The sequence below is a fragment of the Pipistrellus hanaki genome (assembly GCF_964339955.1).
Source record: "Pipistrellus hanaki genome assembly, chromosome: 14".
NCBI lineage: Eukaryota > Metazoa > Chordata > Mammalia > Chiroptera > Vespertilionidae > Pipistrellus > Pipistrellus hanaki.
The window spans coordinates 45,368,917-45,389,974 of NC_140516.1; the positions used below are offsets into that span (position 1 = coordinate 45,368,917).

At 41.0% G+C, this 21,058-nt stretch overlaps 2 protein-coding genes across 11 annotated transcripts in view; one reads left to right on the top strand and one right to left on the bottom strand.

Annotated features, from left to right (window-relative positions):
- Positions 1 to 1,547: 1,547 nt before the first annotated feature.
- Positions 1,548 to 15,804, bottom strand: ZDHHC6 (zDHHC palmitoyltransferase 6). 3 transcript variants are annotated; one of them, XM_084903548.1, is made up of 11 exons: positions 15,609 to 15,804; positions 14,121 to 14,598; positions 12,235 to 12,326; positions 10,656 to 10,815; positions 8,328 to 8,489; positions 7,541 to 7,594; positions 5,389 to 5,556; positions 4,344 to 4,385; positions 3,520 to 3,665; positions 3,390 to 3,436; positions 1,548 to 2,160 (listed from the first exon to the last, which is right to left on the bottom strand). In XM_084903548.1, exons 2-11 carry the CDS (start codon positions 14,385 to 14,387, stop codon positions 2,057 to 2,059), a joined length of 1,242 nt encoding a protein of 413 aa, XP_084759674.1. In that variant the 5' UTR covers positions 14,388 to 14,598; positions 15,609 to 15,804; the 3' UTR covers positions 1,548 to 2,056. The 3 variants fall into 3 exon arrangements, with proteins under 3 accessions (XP_084759674.1, XP_084759676.1, XP_084759675.1); XM_084903550.1 differs by having other exon boundaries at positions 15,653 to 15,797; XM_084903549.1 differs by having other exon boundaries at positions 15,547 to 15,763.
- Positions 15,805 to 16,038: 234 nt separating this feature from the next.
- VTI1A (vesicle transport through interaction with t-SNAREs 1A) overlaps positions 16,039 to 21,058 on the top strand; it is a 294,539-nt gene continuing 289,519 nt past the window's right edge. For 4 of the 8 annotated variants that reach the window (XM_084903421.1, XM_084903416.1, XM_084903422.1 and 1 more), the window contains exon 1: positions 16,043 to 16,298. In XM_084903421.1, coding sequence (XP_084759547.1) covers positions 16,205 to 16,298 — 94 coding nt within the window. In that variant the 5' untranslated portion in view covers positions 16,043 to 16,204. Of the gene's footprint in view, positions 16,299 to 21,058 lie in introns of all 8 variants that reach the window. The other 4 variants (XM_084903418.1, XM_084903419.1, XM_084903415.1 and 1 more) reach the window with 3 other exon arrangements.

Genomic DNA, 21,058 nt, shown 5'->3' on the forward strand with positions numbered 1-21,058 from the left:
TTTTAAAAGGTGCACAGGTGATTCTATATGCAACCATGTTAACTACTGAAGGCAACTACTACAGAGAGGACCAGGCCTTCTTACTCCATAGCTGCGAACATCAAAACAAGTGACAGTCGAGGCCTAACTCCAAATGAGCCTGATTCGTTTTTTCCTTTACCGTCTTTGTCATACTCTGATCTTGAATGTTTCTTTCTGGCCTCTAACTAGAGTGAAAAGAACGTTCCTGGTCCTTCTCCTTTTTTCTTTTTTAATGGTTATTGATTTCTGAGAGGAAGGGGGAAGGAGGGATAGAAACATCAATAATGAAAGAGAATCATTTCCCAGCTGTTTCCTACACGCCCCACACTGGGGATCTAGCCTGAAACTGGGGCATGAGCCCTGACCAGGAATTGAACTGTGACCTTCTGGTTCATAGGTCAATACTCAACCTCTGAGCCACACTGGCCCGGGCCATCCCTGGTTTTTCTACACTCAGCTCAGAAAAGTTGAAGAAATGTCCAGTCTTTAGTCACCAAAGGGAAGGCAGGAACTACCTTTCAGGTCCCACCATGTCTACCCTCTATTATCTTCTGACCTCCTCATACCACCCTCGCTCATTCCTACACTCACATGCAGACTGCTGTCCTGTCCCTCAAACGGGCCAGGCACATTCCAGCCTGCAGTTCTTGTCATCTCTGCCTAAACTGAGGGACTTCCCAGAGGCACATGACTTGTCCTGTCATTTGTTTCAAATGTCACTTCCATCAGACCCTCCCACCTGCCACCTTCACATACATGACTCCATCTGACAGTCTTTGACTTGTCTCCCTCCCTAGCCCTCACTAGAATGGGGCAGTTTGTTTCAATAACTGCTGAATTCCCAAGTGCCCTTCCCTTATTGTTAACTGTTAAAAGCCTGGCCTGCAGAGCTCTAGTTCCCTGCCTTGGAAAGAATTAATAATGAAATAGGTGACTTCTGTCATTCCACTCATGTGTTTAGATACACCTACTTTAAGAATGCAAGTCCAGCAGCATTCTTACCACGTTCATAAGCTTCAGATTTTGAGAATCAAGTGTACATGAGCAGTTCAATATCACCCGGTTGAAAGTATCCTAGAATGCTGTGATCGCAACAGGCCATTAATGGGGTTTACTTATAGAGGCAAAGATGTATATCTTAATACTCATGATTACAGATGCCAATTATTTTTGCCATGGCTGGTAGTGCTCAGTGTTTGGAGCATGAGCCCTAGCAGCAAAGGGTCATGGGTTCGATTCCCAGTAAAGGGCAAGTACCCAGGTTGCAAGTTCAATCCTGGCCGATGCTGGGGCACATGCAGGAGGCAACCAATTGATGTTTCTCTCTCTCTCATCCCCCCTCCCTTCACTTCCACTCTCTCTAAAAGTCAATGGGAAAAATATCCTTGGGTGAAGATGAATAATAAAAATGAAAATGTAAAGATGCCAATTTTGGACAGGATGGGAAAGCAGTTTTTCCATAAGGAACTAAGACGAACGTTTTCAGTCATCGAAAAGGAAAAAGATGTTTTAAGTAAAAACTATGATTTATAGAGAACATCCATTGATCTTTATTTGATTTGACAAAATAAGCATTATTAAAAGACAGGTAACAAAATCTGAGCTCATCTTGAATCTGACAAATTAAGTTCTATAGTATGTAGAATATTACATAAGAAATACCAACTGAGGAAGAAATGGGACAGAAGCATCACATGCAGATGCTCCAGGAAAGGGGGAACGATATCTTCAAGTGAGGTCCATTGTGTGCAGTGCGTAGAATACCCTAGAGAAGACGCAACGGACTTACTTGGGTGAAGTGTTTTTTCCTTTTGGGGCGAGGAAGAGGTGGCCAAGAGGGGCAGAATTCAAAGGCATATGCAGAATGGCTTCTCCATTTCAAAATGTTTATAACAATATTTGGATCATGGCACTAGGGCACCTTTGAGGAAAAGAACACCTTAACCAGAGTAGGCTCATTGCATAATTCTGTAGTGATATGCACAATTTTCAAGTAATGGGGCGGACTTAAAGAATCGCTGGATTTTAACCGTGGCTATCTGTTCTTCTTCTCGCCCTCTGGGGCTTGCTCTGTCTCAGCATCACAGGGACACTTCTCCACGCAGTTTCGAGGGAACCACCCTCTGATTCTTGAGACACCTGAGAGAGAAAATTAAATTGGTGTGAAATAGTCGGGTACACTGCAATGACTTTACCAAGACCCCTAAGTCCTGTACTTCAAATTAATAAGCTACTAGACTTTACATTTTCCCCTCTTTATCGTCTTTTATAAGCATAGTTTGAGTGGGGGAAAAATAAGGCTTTTAACTGCTTGCTCCTAACAAGTTAGAAACCAGGTATTTTCCCAATTCTATTATTTGGGAAAGGAGCTAATGTGGTTCAGAACAGCCCCTAGGGGGAGTAGAGGGGAACTTCTCAATATGGGCATTCAGTTACCCATGTGTGATCGCAGGGTGTTTTTGGCAAATTGTCACACTCCATTTATGTCAGGGGTCTATCTTCCTTAGCCTTTGTGAATTTCCTTTTTAGACGTTTACTAACATATAAATGTCTTTACCAAGGTTGCCTAAGTTGTCATTGGGGATTAATTTATGTTTAACCCAGTGTTTTTAAAAGAGCATCCTAGGTTAATCTTTACTCTAGTAGTAAAAGGGAACAATTTGAATGTGTGAATGTAGATTCATTAATGTTAACAAATGTTAACCACTCTGGTACATAAAGTTTAGAGTGAGAGAGGCACTGTGTGTGTGTGTGGGTGGGGGGGGGTGGGGGGTGGGTGGGCAGATACTATGGGGATGTTCATTCAAAGTGGGAGTGCCCGGCCAGTGTGACTCAGTGGTTGAGTGTCAACCCATGAACCATGAGGTCACTGGATCAATTCCCAGTTAGGACACAGGCCCTGGTTTCAGGCTTGATCCCCAGTAGGGGGCATAGATGTTTCTACCTCCATCCCACTCCCTTCCTCTCTCCCTAAAATCAATAAAAAATGTATCAAAAAAAGGGGGTGGGAGGGGAGGAGCACATGGCCTAGGCATTTGGCACACAGGCTCTGGAGCCAGATAGCTTGGCTCTACTTCAGTTCCCTCGTCAATAAAGTGTAAGGGATCATGCTGACCGCAGAGGGCTGATGGGAAGTGCCTGTCCCACAGTTAGGCATGAGTTCCAATGTTAGCTGTCATTAAAAGGACCCAATAAATCGCAGTGCTATGGAGAACTAACATAATACAAGGAGCTTCTTTCTGTTGTTTAGTGATTGACGTGCTCTTCTCTTTAGTTCCCCTAATACATGCGATATGGGATTGTTTAATAAAGTTATTCCTGGGACATTTGAAATTATTGCCAGCAGTCTTGTCCTTCCATTTTCATACCTTCTATAAAGGAATCATCAAGAATTTTGTCTCCATACAACCAGTATCTGAAATATTTAAAAGATTCAAGTTACTTTTTTAGGTCAATTTTGTCATTTAAAGAGGCAGCACAGTGCTTTCCGCCACTCACCGTAACCCTCTCGTGGCCAAAATGAACTCCCCTTTCTGCAGCCGTATCCGAGGCTCTTCCGTGCAGGGGCTCGTGAAGAAGGTCTTGATTCCTTTATTCAAAGGACAGCAGGCACCACTGTAATCTTCTATGACTTTATAGCGAACCTGTCATCAGTGAGCAGGAGAACAATTTAACCTTTACTCATCATCTGTGCTTTCTCAAGTTCGAATTGTAACTGTTAAAGGTAGACCCAGAATATCAGGTGACAAGTCTTTCCCTCCCAACTTGCTACCCACCCTGTTCCCCTAGAGGAGGCAGCTGACGTTTCTAGTTCTCAAGGCTTTGCTTCCCCTTCTTTTCAAGCGCACAGCTGAGAATTAACTCTAGAGAGAGCCGTCCCATCGGACTTTCTGCAGCAATGGCCTTGTTCCCTGTCTGTGGTGTTCACTGTGGGAGCCAGCAGCCACATGCAGCTACTAAGCACTTCTAATGTGGCTGGTGCAACCAAGGGACTGCATTTGTTATTTTACTTCATTCGTGGCCAGTGGCCCTCATATTATACAGCATAACTGTAAGGATGGGTTTCATACTAGCACGCTATATTGAGGCACATTATTTTCCTGTTGGCAATATAAACTGACTGAATTCCCTCCAAACCTCCAGGGCAAACTATCTAAATGAAAACAAAAGTGAGTTGCATTAAATTTCAACAAACATTTTAAGAAATATTATTTAATAAAAGCCAACAGTTGTCAGCTACGCAAAGGCAATTTTAAAACTATAAGCCTAACCAAAAAAAAAGAAAAGAAAAAAATTGGTATTATTGCAAAATAATTACTTACACTTCTTACTCTTTTATCCGCTTTTTGTTTCAACTGCTCTATCTGGAAGATACAAAAATTAAAAGCGTCTTATCTCAATGTTGATATCAGAGGTTCATGACAAACTCCCAATTTCCCAGCATCTCTTAACTGCTGACAATTTAAAGGCCACCTGTGCTTTCTTGGCCTGGAGAGAAGGCCCTATGACTAAGAACAGGGGCTGAAGCAGGGCTTTCTTCTCAGTATTCTCTCACTAACTTTTTCTGTGGGTATTTGCAGACACGCCCTGTGGCCCCGGATCAGGCAGATGCGCTCGCTGCCCTCTCGGAGCTCCCAAACCAGTACCCAAGGTGACAATGACATACAGATTCACGGTTCTTTAGAGATGCAGTAGGAAGCCCACAAAATTCATCAAAAAGAGGCTCAGCTGAACATCACCACTACGTCTCACTGACTCCCTTTCTTCCACTTATTCATGGATGCTGTTGGGAAAGTAAAGAAAGTACACAGTCTCTGTCCGAGTCATGACAAGTAAAGCTAAAGACAGAAGGTACGATAATTAAATAAAAGTATGAGACCTCATGGGCTACCACACAAAGAGTATAAGACTAAGTGCCCAGTCCAGAGGAGTATAGGGTGCAGAGGCTGGACTAGGGAAGAGGTGGGACTGAAACCAGCTTCAATCAAATCCAACAGAGAGGAGATCATGAGAGAGAAAAAACAGCAGGCAAATCAAGTGGCAGGAACCGGAAAGTTGTTTATTGAGTAGACTCGGCTGACTAGTAAAGACGATTCCTGTTTGGAAGTAGTTGGAAGGTAGTTTTAGGCCAGATATTATAAAACCAGGTTAAGGAATCAGGACTTTCTCTCACAGATATGGAGAGTTAAGGAGAGATTTAAATAAAAATGATACAAAGAATTCTTAGATTATTAACTTAGATTCATTTTGCCACATACTGAAAAAATTTTTGTATTAATTTTACTATAAATGACATCTGAGTTAAGGGAAAGTTAAGGGGAAGAAGGTGAGGCAAAGAGGAAAGATTATTGGAACAAAAACACTCACTGTTAAGCTGTACTGGTGACAGCCTTCTCTGACTGGCCACTCCAGTCCATCTCCTTCTGGAACCCCTGACCAGGTAAACACCTGCTTAAAGTTCTTCCATCGACTCCCCGTGTCATAAGGAAAAACGAAGACTTCATCTAGCTGATAATATTGAATTCGATCTTTAGCCTGTGGATAACAAAGATGGAAGATGTCTTAAATGGCTTTTAGTAATATGCTACTGAGAACATTTATTCCTCTAATTCGTATCACTCTTAAAATACTTCCTCCTTGTTGTGATGTCAGTGTACACAGAAGAGCTAAACAAACTTATCACAATATTGGAAGACATTGACACACAACACCAACCTCTTAGGAGAACATTTGCAAAATGACAGATGGGGCTTATTTAGGAATGAATAAGCTTATTAAGGAATAAATTCAGAAGTGCATATTAAAAGTTAGTAACTTTATTCCATATAGAAGAAATTCTCAATGTTCCTGCTGTTCAGCAGAACAGAAAATCCAAGTATAGAGCAGAGATGCGGACAAACAGCTTTAAGGGGCAGCGGGGTTTATTCAGGATGGAGGACTGTTACGTGGGGGCACTAGACTGCAATGGTTGTATCCTGGGTTCCAGTGACATCTGTGGGAATGGCCAGGAAAGGTGTAACAGGGAAGTCATAATTTTATGCAAATTATTTTTAAAAACTAGCACATCTTTCAGTTTTTATACCACTACACATGTATACTTACTTATATTTGCATTTATGTGTACATTTTATGCATATACATAAATATTTGAGTTGTATATATTCCAGGCATTTAAATTGTTAGCTTTAACTTAAGGCAACACTGGCTTAGAATCTTAAGTTCCACTGACACCTAGTGGTATAAAGATACATTCTTTATTCCTACAATAAGTGAACACAGTTGACATTTGTATAAATTTTAGTTTGTGATAATTTCAATAAATTTTCTGTAAACTTAATACAATCATTTGTTTGAATATTTTAACCAGCAGCAAAGCACCAATTTAAAAATAATTCCTAGGTTTATCATGGCACTTTAAAAAGAGTACTAGAGGCCCGATGCATGAAATTCTTTGAAGAGTAGGGTCCCCCCCCACCCCCCCACCCCCCTGCCCCACTGACCTGGGCTTCCCTTGCAGCCCTGGCTTTGTCTGGAAGGTTGTCCTGAAGGATGCCATCTAATTAGCATATTAGACTTTTATTATTATAGAAGACTAGAGGCCTGGTGCACAAAATTTGTGCACGGGGGTGGGGGTGGGTCCTCAGCCCAACCTGCACCCTCTCCAATCCAGGAGCCCTGACAGCTTGGGCCCACTCCCCATGGTTCTCTGCTCTCTGCGGGGCCTAGCCCACTACCCAAGGCTCTCCGTGGCCTAGAGGCTCGCTGCAGCTGGGCTGGGATGCTTGCCTCGTCACCACAGTGATGATGCACGCTCCGCCCCGGCCACTTCATGCACTGCCCATTGGCCCTCCATGGCCAGGGCAGGACACTTGCCTCATTGCTGCAGAGACAAAGCAAGCATTGCGCTAGGGCTCTCACATTGCCCGCTCTCAGCAGCACCCGCCTCTCCCCCCTAGGACTGGGGGACTACAGCAGGGCTCAGGGGACTGGGCGACACCATCTTGTGGCTATGGGCACCGCCATCTTTGTGACAGAGTGATGGTTAATTTGCACATTACCCTTTTATTAAATAAGATTGGTCATGAGCAAAAACACTGTTAATCAAATGTCAATCTAATTAGAAATGATACTTTAAAATACTTTATTATCAAGGGAAAGTATTTTAAGGAAAAGCTTTTTATAGTCAGAGGTGATATTGATGCTAATTCAATTTAAAAAATTATCAACCTGTAAAATGTATGAGTTTACCAAATTGTATAAATCAATCCCCACTCAAATTCAATGTGTGGCTCAAGACTCTTCAGCATCTCAGAATGTATGAGAAGCATAGTTCTGTGGGAGTTACATTAAACCAGGGATGAATCAAACTGTCTTCTATATTTACCTTTTATATGGCATGCAAATGACTTAAGGAAGCCATTTGGTAGCCAAATTTTCACTTCTAGGCATTTGTCAGTTAATCTGGTCTATTAATTAAATCAGTACTTTAATGATACTGAGGAAAACAAGCATTAAATACCTTTTCTTCAATCCATGATTCAATAGAAGTTTGGTTTCTGAGAATTATTTTTATCTGAAAATTAAATAGTAGACAGCAAAATTTTATACTGGAACTTTGGTTCATTAAAGATTATTATTTTCATACCAACCAACCCTATTAGATAGTGTTTATTGCTACATTCCATAGATGAAGATGCCAAGATAAAGGTTTAGTAACAGTGTGGTCACCTGATTAAAAAACCCTTTTTCTTAACCACTGTACTACAACACCTCTCAAAATAAAACCCATAAGCAAATCTAAATATATTTTAATAATAATTCATGATTTTTAAGGATTATCTTCTGAATAAAGTTTTCAGAGAACTAAAACGCTGACACAATTCATTCAATCAATACGTAAGTGTATTTTGCTATTAAAATCTCATCACTGTTTTAATAAACCTTAAATATATTATTAATCTACTTATTACAAGTGACTCATTTCAGTCAACCTAGGTATTCTGCTTGCCTTAAATATATTCAGTCCAAATTCTATTTGATTTTCCTACATATAACTAATTCCATTTACATAGGTTTTTACCCTACAGAATTTTAGTTTATTTCTAACATGATTTGTTAATTACAAGCATTGGGAAAAATAATCAAAGAAGCTGATCACAGGCTTGTAGAAACATGAAGTATAACCCAAATCAGCTTATTTTAAACTAAGAGTTGAAAAAGGATTGGGTGATACATCAAAGCTGTCCTCATTACAAGCAGCCCCAATAACTCGACAGCTTTTAGCCAGAAGTGACCGAGGAACTTACCTGGATAAAAAACAGCATCCCAACGGCTATGGTTGTTCCTAATGCTAATCCCAAGGCAAACAAGGTGGCAGCAAATGCAGCTAATCCAAAGGGAATGATTGGAAGAGGATCTCTCCGGGCTGCACTCATATCGATCTTGACCGTGTTCCACCCAAAGGAGAGCTGCAAACAACACAACAGGCTCGAAAAACTGGGTTGCCATAAATGGTTAGGCTACTGTAATAATTTGAATAAAATGGTGATCAACAAATGGTAGCTTGAAATTGTGGCCAAAGCAAACACAGTTGTTTTAATTAACACTGTGGCTTGAACTCATACTGACGCATTCATACACCATGTCGTTCTTAGTTATTTTCAAATGTTATTTTTTGGGGGTTGTTTTTCATTGCACCCTCAAAAGGTGTTAGGCATACCCCGCAAACATTAATTTGCATTTACAACACTAAGATCACCAATTTAGACGCTAATCTAAGTTGTAGCTGTGTCTCCCTCTCCTCCTTGCTTGTCTGTATTTACAGTAATCTTCCACAGCAACAAAGACAGCCTGGGATTCAGCTGTTTCTTCCCTCATGTTCCACAACCAGAGGTGAAAAACTGGCAAAATGCAGGCAAAATGTGGCATACAGCTGTGTATTGCCTGGCTTGCAAAATGTTTTAAAATACCTAGTTAGGTGCCCACATTTAAAAATCAGGAAACTTCACATTTAAAAGAAAAGATTTTTTCTTGTAAGATCTAGCATCACTGGATTCTCAAGCATGAAAAGCTGGCTGAAATGGAATATGGGTTGTCCTCTCTGTGACAGGCATGTTTCCCAGTGTGCCACAGTCCCTCATTTACCTTGCAGACCTCTTTAGGGCATTGAATTTGTGCCCTCTGAACTTTATCTCATGACTAGCTGCCTATAAATCAACTCAATCTGTTGCACAGGGCATTCTATCCATGAGCCACATTCTAGGGCAGCGGTCGCCAACCGGTGGTCCAAGGACCGTTGGTCCAAGGACCACTGGTGTTCCGTGAGGTCCGAAAGGTTGGTGATCACTGCTCTCGGGCACTGGAATTAGAAATGAAAAAAATAACTATAATTTGTCCCCTGGATGGAATGGAAAAGGAAAGCCCTCGTGTTGTCTTTTCTTATTGTTCTTTTTTTGCCCTCCTAATTATTCTTACTATAGCTACCAAGTTTGAAATTTAGTAAGTACATACACAGCCGTGGTTGGTGTGGCTCGGTTGGTTGGGACATTATCCTGTACACCAAAAGGTGGGGGGTTCGATCCCTGGTCAGGGCAACTACAGGAAGCAACTGATTGATGTTTCTCCCTCTCTATCCCCTTCCTCTCTCTGGAATCAATATACAGTCAAACCTTGGTTTTTAATCAACTCCCATCTCAAACAATTCGATTCTCAACCTGACAACCCTTTCATGTGGATACTTGTATGGTCAGTAACTCATATCCCAGGCGAAAAATATAAGAGAGAATGCGAAAGTATGAGTCAGTTTACCCCTACAAACATCTTAGGAAATTGTGCTGTGAATATTTTTGTTTTTTGCTTTTGTTGTTGCTAATTATTAAGTTTTCATTTTTACTGTACATTTTATTTCTTTTTTGTTAAATTTTCATTTATATTTAATGTCTTTTTTTGTTTTAAAGTGTTTATATATTAAATAGAATTATATTGGACATGTACTGTATATAAGAAAGTTTAGCCGGGACTGGTTTAGCTCAGTGGATAGAGCGTCAGCCTGCGGACTGAAGGGTCCCGGGTTTGATTCCGGTCAAGGGCATGTACCTTGGTTGCGGGCACATCCCCAGGGGGTGTGCAGGAGGCAGCTGGTCGATGTTTCTCTCTCATCGACGTTTCTAACTCTCTGTCCCTCTCAATTCCTCTCTGTGTAAAATCAATAAAATAAATTAAAAAAAAAAAAAAAAAAAAAAAGAAAGTTTAAAAATAGGGAATCATTTGGGGATCTGGAATGAATTAATTCAATTTATTATTCCTAATGGGAAAAAATGATTTGATTTTCAAACAGTCTTCTGGAATGAATTAAGTTTGAGAACTTAGGTTCCACTGTAAATAAATATACCAACAGAATAAAATAATTATCAATTCAACCAGAGCTAAGAAGGTGAATTTTCAGAGAAAAATAATCTTTCTCGTCTTAAAAATTAAGTTCTAATGCTTTTAAAAAAGGAATCCATGTAGAGATAAAGCAAAATGTGTTTCCCCCCCTAAATCATAGAAAACATATTTCCAAAAGGGACTCCATAAATAATCTTGATAAACTATTTAATCTGGCACGAATGACTTTATAACTAATCTTCACTTACCCGGTTATAAAGCTGTGTATACATCGTCATAACAAAAATGAAGGCAGCATGAATACAGCCCAATGGTGCTAACAGGAGAAACAGTGTGAATGAAGCATGATTTTGGTAACCACAACAGTTGTTGATCCAAGGACAGTGATGGTCCATCTTCAGCACACACCTTACAAGAAACATTGACATAAAACATGAGGCAGGAAATCTTCTTGACTTGAAATAACTTTGGTCTTCAGAAGACCAAGAAGCCCTGGCTGTGGCTCAGATGGTTAGAGCATCATCCCATAAACCAAAAAAGGTTGCAGGTTCAATTCCCGGTCAGAGCACATACCTAGGTTGTGGGTTCGATCCCTGGTTGGGACACATAAAGGAGGCAACCGACTAATGTTTTTCTCTCACATAGATGTTTCTCTCTCTCCTTTCCTCTGTCTCTAAAATCATTAAAAACATAGCTTCAAGTAAGGATTAAAAAAAAAAAAAAAAAAAAAAAGACCTAGCAAATAGGAATCCAGCATGTTCATAAATCAAAAAGAATTTATAATTCATGAAACAAAAAGAAACATCTTTATGAGCTTTTAAACAACTCTGAACAGTGACTTCTTTTAAATTCTGAACAGGGCAAGAAAGGGCAGGTTTTCAAACAGCTTCTGATGAAAAGATGTCTGCTCCTTATGAATTTGTTTAAAGAAGTCAGGAGGCCCACTGAGTGGTTCATTATAAAGAAATGAGTAGAGTTCCTGGCTTTCCTTCAGCTCTGAAATGCAGAGACTGAAGTGAAGTACAATAGAGACTCAACAAAATCACTTACAAATCTCCACTGGGGTTGATGGGACCTAGCAGATACGTGTGTAACTTCCTTCCTGTCCTCATCCTTTAGATGTGGAACCTCTGAGTTAATAAACAAGCCACTACTGAAAATAAGATGTGGTGTAATAAGCAAAATCTTACTGAGCTTCCTTCCCTTTTATTGCTAGAAAATTTCCTGTCCTCAAGTCAACTTTATTTGTCTCCACACTTCCCCTAAACCTCAATACTCTCATCAAAAGTTCTTAAGAAGTGGATATAGCTGTTCATTTTTAAAGGTTCTAGCTTATTTCATATTTTTATAGTGACTCAGTTTTCCTCTCAGTAAGTTTTGCATATTAAATACTGTGATAATAGGCACCTGGATTATTTATTAAATTTGTATAGTGTAAGTAAAAGTTAGTCAACTAAATAAAGGGGAAAAAAGCAGCTCTCCTCTATAATTAGACTCAGAACAATTCAAAAGCTAGTCAAGATGACAGTCAACAAGCACAGTTAATTTGTGATCTATGGCAATAATTTGCAGGTATGACTTTCAACCATGCTCTTTTTAATCTGTACTTTTCTAGAAAAGTCTTTTCACATATAACAAAGGGGATTTATTATCAGAATTGATGATTTAAGAATAATATGGAGATTATTGTCACAAGTATTTTGACAATATTGTTTATAAAGTAGCCACCTTGCAGAGAATAAAATTAGGATTGACACGGAAGAAAGAACAAAAGACCCCTTGTCAAAGTGATCAGTCCCTAAAATGAATGGCAAAGACAGACAGTACCTGTTACACTTTCGACAGTGATGTGACCGAGGTGCCTTGTATGCTTGGCAGACTTGACAATACTGGAGGTACATGCTATCCTGAGAATTTTCCTTGGCAGCAAAACATAAACAAAAAAACACATAAGATAACCAATCTATAATAATAAAAGCGTAATATGCTAATTAGACCAGACAACCTTCTGGGCAAAGCCAGGGCTGTGAGGAAAGCCCGGGTCTCGGGTACCTGCCAGTGGCTGGAGGGAAGCCTGGGTCCTGGGTGTTTGCTGGCATTGGGGGGGGGGGGGGGGGGGGGGGAAAGGAAAGCCTACTCTTGCACAAATTTCATGCATTGGGCCTCTAGTCCTAAATAATAACAAGCCTTATAAATAAATAAACTAGAGGCTCAGCGTACAAAATTTGTGCATGGGTAGGGTCCCTAGGTGATGAGAGCCTATCTGGGCCTTTCTTCATTCTGTGCCGCCTCCTGGTGGTCAGCCCACATCATAGCGAGTGATTGAACTCCCCCCATCTCCTGAGGGGACACTTTGCACATTAGTCTTATATACAGAGAGATGCTTTCCTATGGTTTAATTTTCTCTCATGAGGGGTGGTGGATGATGGAATCTTATCTTACACTTTTAATCCTTTCATTTGAGTTAAAATATTTTTAAATATAAAATTTCTGGTAACAGCACCATCATTCTCCCAATTACCCAGAAGTCATTTTTAATTTCTCTTCCCTATGCGCCATCCTAGTCCATTACCACTGAGTAGAGTTGGCTCTACTTATGCAAAATCTCAGTAGAATTGAAGTTCAGGAAAAAAGGTAGCTGGCAACGTGGCAGGTATTTAGAGTAGGAGATTCAGACATCAGAGTTGATATTCATAATATTCCTATAACACAAGTCTGATTATGCCAGAACTCTGCCTGAAGACCTCTAAGAACTCCCTGTGGTCTAACAATTTCTCATGTGTTTGAGAATGTGTAATATTCTTCCATAATCCGCCTTTCTTTCAGCCTTCTCTGCACTACAGAATCTGTCCATTGTTTCTGAATATGCACTCAACCTGAAATCCTTTTTTCCAACTCCTGTGGAAATTGCCACTCTTCCCATAGATTCCCAAATGAAAATGATCACTTCCTTTTAACTTCACCAGCACTCATCGTATTCTACTCTGTGCTTATTTTCTAAAGTGCCTTGGTTTTTCTCCTCAGTTACAAGATTTTTCAGAATATGAAAAATCTTTATTTATTTAATACAGTACACTAGTATTTCTCCAATTTTAACATCATCTGGGATTTCACTAAATGCAGATTTTGACTCAGTTGAGTGGGGGCTAAAGATTCTGCTACCAAGGTTTGTCCCTCAACCAAAAATATAGAAATTCATAAGCATAGACTTTCTAAAAATTTTAAAGACCCATAAATTGATTCATACTGTACTTCCCAATCTTCACTGCAATGATTTTAAAACTTTATGACTTAAACCAAGTTTCTAAAGTTTTTCTCAGTTCTGGGAATGTTAATTACACGTAAAAAGATTATAGAACCAAACTACCTTGTGAAATCATAAATAAGTGCATGTGATATGCATTGTTTCCTAAACTTATGACCATGATCTCATCACCACCCCTCCATGATCATTTTATTTTTTCTCAATGCAAGACAAGTATTTAATGAAAATGCTCTGGGAAATACCGATTTAGATCAATATTTCAAAATAGGCATGAAATAAATAATCTAAGCTTTAAATGACCAGTAATTGCAATGCACTTAGTCCCTATTACAGCAAAAAAAGCAGACTGTGTTAGATATTATTGGTTAGAAGATAAGGCAAAAACTAAATTATCATTAGGTTATCATTAGAATTCATCATCTAAATTCTAAAGGGATCTTTTTCTTACCGGTTTCCACCCCAGAGGGACAAAGCCAGGACCAACAAACATGGCATTGAAGTAATTATAAAGAATCATGACAGTCCAGTTTATCAACATGATGAAATTCACGCTTCCTCCAGTTGTATGTAAGGGCCAATACCACAACACAGAGTCAATCATGGCCATCGTAGAACATATTGCTATAACACTGAGGGCTATAATGGGCCCCCAGTGGCACAGTCTCTTTAATTCTTGGAGATTTTCAAACTTGATAACTGAGCAGAAGGTACCCATGTTGGTGAGGAAGAATGTCTTCCTATCTTTAAAGTATAGATTTCCTTTTTTTGTGCACACATATCCATGTGCCACAAGTCCACGTGTGTTCCTTAGCGGTCATGTCTTCAGTCTGTGCGATGTGAATGCAGATTATGCCATGTTCACTGTTACATGCTCAGAGCTCTTCATCTGAACTAGGAGAATCCAGTATCTTGGGTTGAAACCCAATCTAAAGAAAACAAAATAAGAAAGTTCAGTAAAAAAATTTATTACATACAACTAGACTTAACTCTGATAACCACCTAAACAAAATCGTCTCACCAGTGCACTACCATGATAGCTTGTCAAATGTCAAAAACAAACATCCAACCAAAACATCTATTTTTATCTTATCCAAAATAGGGTTCAAATCTAAATGGCATGTAAACTGGATACCTGATTGTCTGGGGACTGTGACTATCCAACGTCTAGTGAATGGCTTTAGGAGACAAAGATTTTCGAGCTGGGAAGCAGAGATTGTTATTTTAATCCAGCTTCCTTACTTACAGAAAAGAAATTGGCTTGGAGAGCCTGGTGATTAGATTCAGGTCAAATATAAGAGCTTAACCAAGTCATTCGACTCCCTTTGGAGTTCTAAACTATCTCTTACCCAGTCTCGAATTAAGTCAAGTATGAGCCAGACATGGTTCACATTATTTGCCTGTGGTTGCCCCAAAACACCAACATAAGGGCCTATTTGGGCCAAATGTAAGGAAGCGAGAGAGTGAAAGCAAAGATCATTGCAAGGAGAGGAGAGAGAGCTGGGTGTGAAATCATGACTGGGGGCGTTTATGAAAAAAAGAACATGAATGAGAATATTTCAGAACAAAAGAGGAGGAAGTTGCCTCCGCAGCGAGATCCGGGGAGCTTTGGAGACGGGTATTCCTGATGGAACTGCAGTGGGTCAAGGGAAGAAGCTCTAAGGCGTAGGGTAATAAAGACTTCCACGCAACAGATGCCGCTGCCTCGTGCCTCAGTTTCCCGCCCGTGTCATGGAGTGGAGCTCTTAGAAATCCTCGCTCAGGGTAGGCACATCCTGGTCAGCGTGGCTGGTCCCAAAGCACTGGAGATTCTGGCCACACTCGGGTGGACCGGAGACCGCCAAAGTGATCGTTACACCTCCAGCCTTGCCTCCCACCTCGGTCTGGTCCTTGGTGCCCGCTCCTGGGCCATCGCATTTCCGGAGCGATCTGGGCTTACCCGGAACACATTTTCTCCTTCTCGAGTAACTTCAGCATGAGTACCTCAGTCCAGAACAAGCAGAACGCAAATCCTGGTTGCTGGAGGCTGGAGTGCGGGACCGGAGACCACAAGTCGGTCTCCGCCGGGCGCTTTTGCCGCTGGAATCCCGCTCTGGCCCGGTGCGCAGTCTCCTTGACAGACACTTCCGGGAAGTTCGCCGCATCAAACTTCCCCCCGGAAGCACGCTCCCGTGACCTGTACCTTGGAGCGCTGGAGCCGCTTCCACGACGTGGAGGGGTTAAAAAAATCTTTCAGGTATTCCTTATAAGACAACTATTTTGAAAGGGCTCTTGCAGGCACTAATTAAAGTACTTTTCCTTAGAGCATTTTGTTCATGTGGAAGCCAGAAAGGGAACTAAAAAAGCGTACCGACCCAGTTTCCGGGGGACCGAGATTGCGACGGACAACCAGGAAGCGGCCGGGCTGGGAGCTGTCTCCGGCTCTCCGTTCTGATCTGGAGGGCAGATCCCAGGGTTCCTAGACTGCGTTCCCCGGTTCCGCGCTCTCCCTGCCGCGACCTAGGCTCCGGCCTGGCCCGTCCCTCCGGAGCCGCCATGTCGTCCGACTTCGAAGGCTTCGAGCAGGACTTCGCGGTGCTCACTGCAGAGATCACAAGCAAGATCGCCAGGGTCCCCCGACTGCCCCCAGGTGAGAGCCCTGTCCTGCTGGGGTGGCCCGCGGAGGGTGCCGGGCGATGGAACGCGTCTGCACTAGGGTGCCCCGTAGGCGCGAGGCTGGGGTGAGGGGGTGCAGGGGCCCTCCCGCGATGGAGCTTGTGACTTGGTTGACAGCTCAAACTGGACTCCGAGGCGCAGTAGTCAGACCCCGAGCTGTGCTCTGGGGTGCAGTAGACAGAGCCCTTCTGGGCTCCAGCCCGTACTCCGCCGCTAGATTACTTGCATACTCTTTTTTTTTTAAAAATTTATTTTATTGATTTTTTACAGAGAGGAAGAGAGAGGGACAGAGAGTTAGAAACATCGATGAGAGAGAGGCATCGATCAGCTGTCTCTTGCATACCCTTATTGGGGATGTGCCCGCAGCCAAGGTACATGCCCTTGACTGGAATCGAACCTGGGACCTTTCAGTCCGCAGGCCGATGCTCTATCCACTGAGCCAAACCAGTTTTGGCAGTTTTGGCATACTTGCATACTCTTGGAAATGTTTCTCTGAGTCTTGCTTTTTGTTTTGTTTGTTTGTTTTGTTTTTCATTTGTAATATATAGAGATGTGAGAATGTTCAAAAAGAATGAGTCAATGTACGCAGATGAGGGGGAGGGGGGTCTCACGTTGTTGTATTAGTAATGACAGTGGTATTAAATGCAGCAAAACAGGGTTAAGAGCCATGGTGCCTAATCCCACTCTGCTACTTAGAACTTTTGGCATTTAGGCAAGTTTCTTAACCTCTTTCAACTTTCCTTCTTGGTAAATGGAGAGAATTGTAGGGTTGTTGGGAAGATTAAATTATTTCACATATGTAAAGTCTTTCCTTGGTGTTAGCTGCTACTATCATTAGTATTTTTTCGTAGCCCCAAACCCATTTATTATTTCTCATTCTCCTGGAGGTGAGGGGGACCATACCCCAATGTTACAAAAAACTTGGTACAGGACATTTTCTCTCACGTTTGAAATTCCACAACTTCCATCCAGATGTGTTTTTTATTTTTGTGCTGTTTGTTTTTGTTTGTTTTTTAGCACATCTTTTTTTTTATGCTAGGCTGTCAACTATGTGAATGCGGAAATCACTAGTATGTTTGATTCATTGGCATTTATTTAGAAGGGGCTGAGATCAGATGATTGAATAAGGAAATATATAAATGTGATATTTTATAATTTTTAATTGATTTCAGAGAGGAAAAGAGAGATAAAAATATCAATGATGAGAGAGAATCATTGATTAGTGGCCTCCTTGCCCCATTCTGGGCATGGAGTCTGCAACCAGGGCATGTGGTCTGACAGGAAATCAGTTGTGATCTCCTAGTTTAGGGGTGTCGAACTCAATCAGAGAAGGGGCCAAAATCTAAAATCCAGCCTAAATCGCGGGCCGAATGGTTTACTGAACAGTCATAAACTGACAATGTCATAAACTGACAGCGGAGTGCAGTGATGACAGCGCAGTGCGGGCCACATTGCAAGGCCTGGCCGGCCGGATTTGGCCCGCGGGCCTTGTGTTTGGCCCGCGGGCCTTGTGTCCTAGTTCATAGGTTCACCTTCAATCACTGAGCCACCCCAGCCGGGCTATTTTTGTAAGACATTGTTTTAGGATTTATCTTTCTTTAAATACAGATTTAATTTGAAGAGGTAGTTTGCAGATAGGATTGTTACTTTTTGGTTTAGTTGTGTTAGGGAAATTGAATTTGGTCCTACCTTAGCTCTGGGTGTAAAATATGGGGAAAGGAGCTTTCATTGACATATGAACTGGTACGTAACTTCACTGTCTCACCTTGTTAGTCAGTCCTTGAGGCCAGTAATAATTTCCCCTGGACCTAAGTTGTTATTCCTCTTCCCTTTCCCTCCCCTCCCCCCAAACTTATGTGTTTATAAATAATATTTTCCTTTATTTCTTTGTTTTTCTTCCCCCACCTATTTTTCTATTAATAGGGATATTTGCTTGAAGCCAGGATCTCTGAACTTATACCCCACTCATCTCCTGAAGTCCCAGTTAGTTCTGCAGGAGATGGATGATGTCCTAAAGAGGTTTTTGAGTCCAAGTGAGGGAACAAGAGGAGAGACCCAAGGTAGCATATACTTCCAAGCTCTGCTGCCCCAGAGATTTTTGTGGAGAAAGTGGCTGATGGCCTCGCCACTTCATGATACATCACCTCGCCTCTTCTCTTCAGTTCTGTTTTTCTCCACTGCCCAAGATCATCTTGATTTTTGTTGTCTTTGCTGTTGGAGATTCCTTCCTTTGACTTCAGCCCCAGAGCCTCAGAATATGGGGATTTGTGGTTTCAGTTAGATTTGTGCTCCTTTTAAATTGTAATAGTTTTAGCAGTAGAAACACTTTTTTGTTGTTGCTGTTTGGGAGAATTGCTTTTGTACTGGGAAGCTGTGTTATAAAATAATAAAATCATCCCTGAGTTCAAAGTTGTAAAAAACTATTTCCAAGAATTTGTTTTTTCTTGTCTTTAAATTTTAATGTAACCATTCTTGCCACACAGAAGGAAACATTAGGATTAAGCATCTTAAAAATAAAGCCTTGATTCTCCTTAGCTCTCCAATTATGTGAGGCTCAAACACAGCAGATATATCAAAATTGAAAGGAGACTGTGTGTCTGGCACTAGAAGAATGCTTGCTGATTTAAATAATTGAATACTAGTTATTCTTAAAAATGCAGTTGTTTCCCTCTTAATAATTACTTGTGCTTGCTCTCTTTATAATCTGTTTCTAATTGATAAATAGAAAAAAAGAAAAGAAATTATATCCAGGTAGTAATGAATTTCAGATATATGTCTGTGAACTGACTGAAATTAATATGGCAAAACAGTATGATTAAAGGTAACTATAATATCTTTCTCTGGGCATTATTGGTGGTTGACCCAGAGGAGAGGAACTGTAATTTACTTCATTTAAAAAGGTTAAAAGTTGGAGCTAACTTCTTAGTCAAAGCAATTCATTCTTCAACATATTAACTTATTTAAATTGAAGTCGAGTGAGTAGGACTGATGGCAATGAAATCCACTCTGCTGTGCATGTATAGTCTATTAAAGTGCTACTTCCAAAGAGAAGAGAAAAGAATGACTATTTTAAAATTTTATTTTAAAACAGAAATTTGACTTCTCTGTGCTATGTTTTCAACAATAAAAAGACTTTGCTCTTACACTAAAGTGTTTGAATCTTAACTAACTTTATAAATTGGACTAACGAGATGGATCAGTCCGTTCTTAGGTAATGCTCTATGGCACTGTTTTTGACATTTGGTTTTAATGGTAGTGTTCTGTGGTAAAGCCAGGGAAATGGATGAGTGGAAACCATTACTAATAGTAACCATAGAGTTCTTTCCCCTCTGGGGATGCATTCTAAGTTAGCAGGACTGAATATAGGTGTGGAGGTCCCATTACAACAGGCAGGCTTCCCGAAGGACCTAAGGGAATGTTCTCTTGCGGTTAGTTGCATACCTCACCATTCACTTTGTGGCTGTAAATCAGAAATGCCAAGAAAGGTATTATGGCAAATTGGTTAAGAGTCACACATGGCATCAGATCTGTCGAGAATCCCAGTTCTGCTACTCACCAGATGTGCAATTTTGGGCCAGTTGCCTTGTCTTTCTAAGCCTGTAAAACTGTGGAAGAAATGGGTATTAGTTTCAAAGTTACAATGTTGTAAAAATCAGATGAAATAAAACATGTGACATACTAGCACATTTTTTCCTTCAGAGAAAATACAGGAATTAGCCATTAGTGATGAATGTTATTGCTACCGCTGAAAGGACTCAGCTCCTCAGACTTCGTTATATTAATTGAACTTTTAAAGGAACCTTGGGCCTCAATTCTTGCTTCCCGTCTGTGCCAAGACTAGAGTGAGATGAATCTTTCTGGATGGACACCTTTATTTGAAAGGAGACCAATGATCAGGGGCTTTGGGATATGACATTGGAATTGGATTTTAACTGGCTGTTAAGGAGGGAGTCGGGGAGTGGTGGGGCCAGAGGAACAACAGTGGTTAGAGGATGGGCTGAGGAAGAGGGTGCCCAGCAGAGGACACAGAGATGGAAGTGAGTGTTCAGGAGAGTCACAGAGTCAGGGTGTCGCCGAAGCCAGGAGAGGAGAAAGTGATGGGATGGGAGGAGCATAATGGAAGATGCCTCAAGATTGAATAAAAATAGAACCAAGGAATGTCCATTAGTTTGTGCAAACAAAGGTCAATAGTCTTGAGAGAGTCATCTCAGTAGGAAGGTGGGATGTGTGTGTGTGGGGGAGTACAGGGAGGAATGGGGGAAGAGGGAGGGAAATGTGACTGTAGCTGGAAGGAGAGAGATGTTAGTAGCAAAAGGGATGAGGTCAAGGGGGGCTTCTTGTTTTGTTTTCCTTTGTTAATGAGAAATGCTGGTGTCCCTTAGTCCTGGAGGTCCGTGGCATGGGCTTGAGTACATGCGAAAAACCTATGTATGTGATAGCCACAAGATTAAATAAAAATTATCTCTCTCCACTTGGTGTTGGCTGTCCTTCTGAAGGGCTTTTTAGCTCTTAGGTGTTATACCCATCTCAAGCTTCACAACAGAAAGTCTGTTGTATGAGTCAGTCAGTAATAATCAGGTTCCTTGTCACAGAAACCCAACTTTAAATTAAAAAAAAGAAACTTGTTTGTTCAAGAAACTTAACCATGAAAAGTCAAGCAAAATCCTATGTAATAAAGAGGTAATATGCAAATTGATCCTCATGCCCTTGCACAATATGGCCACTCCCATGTGG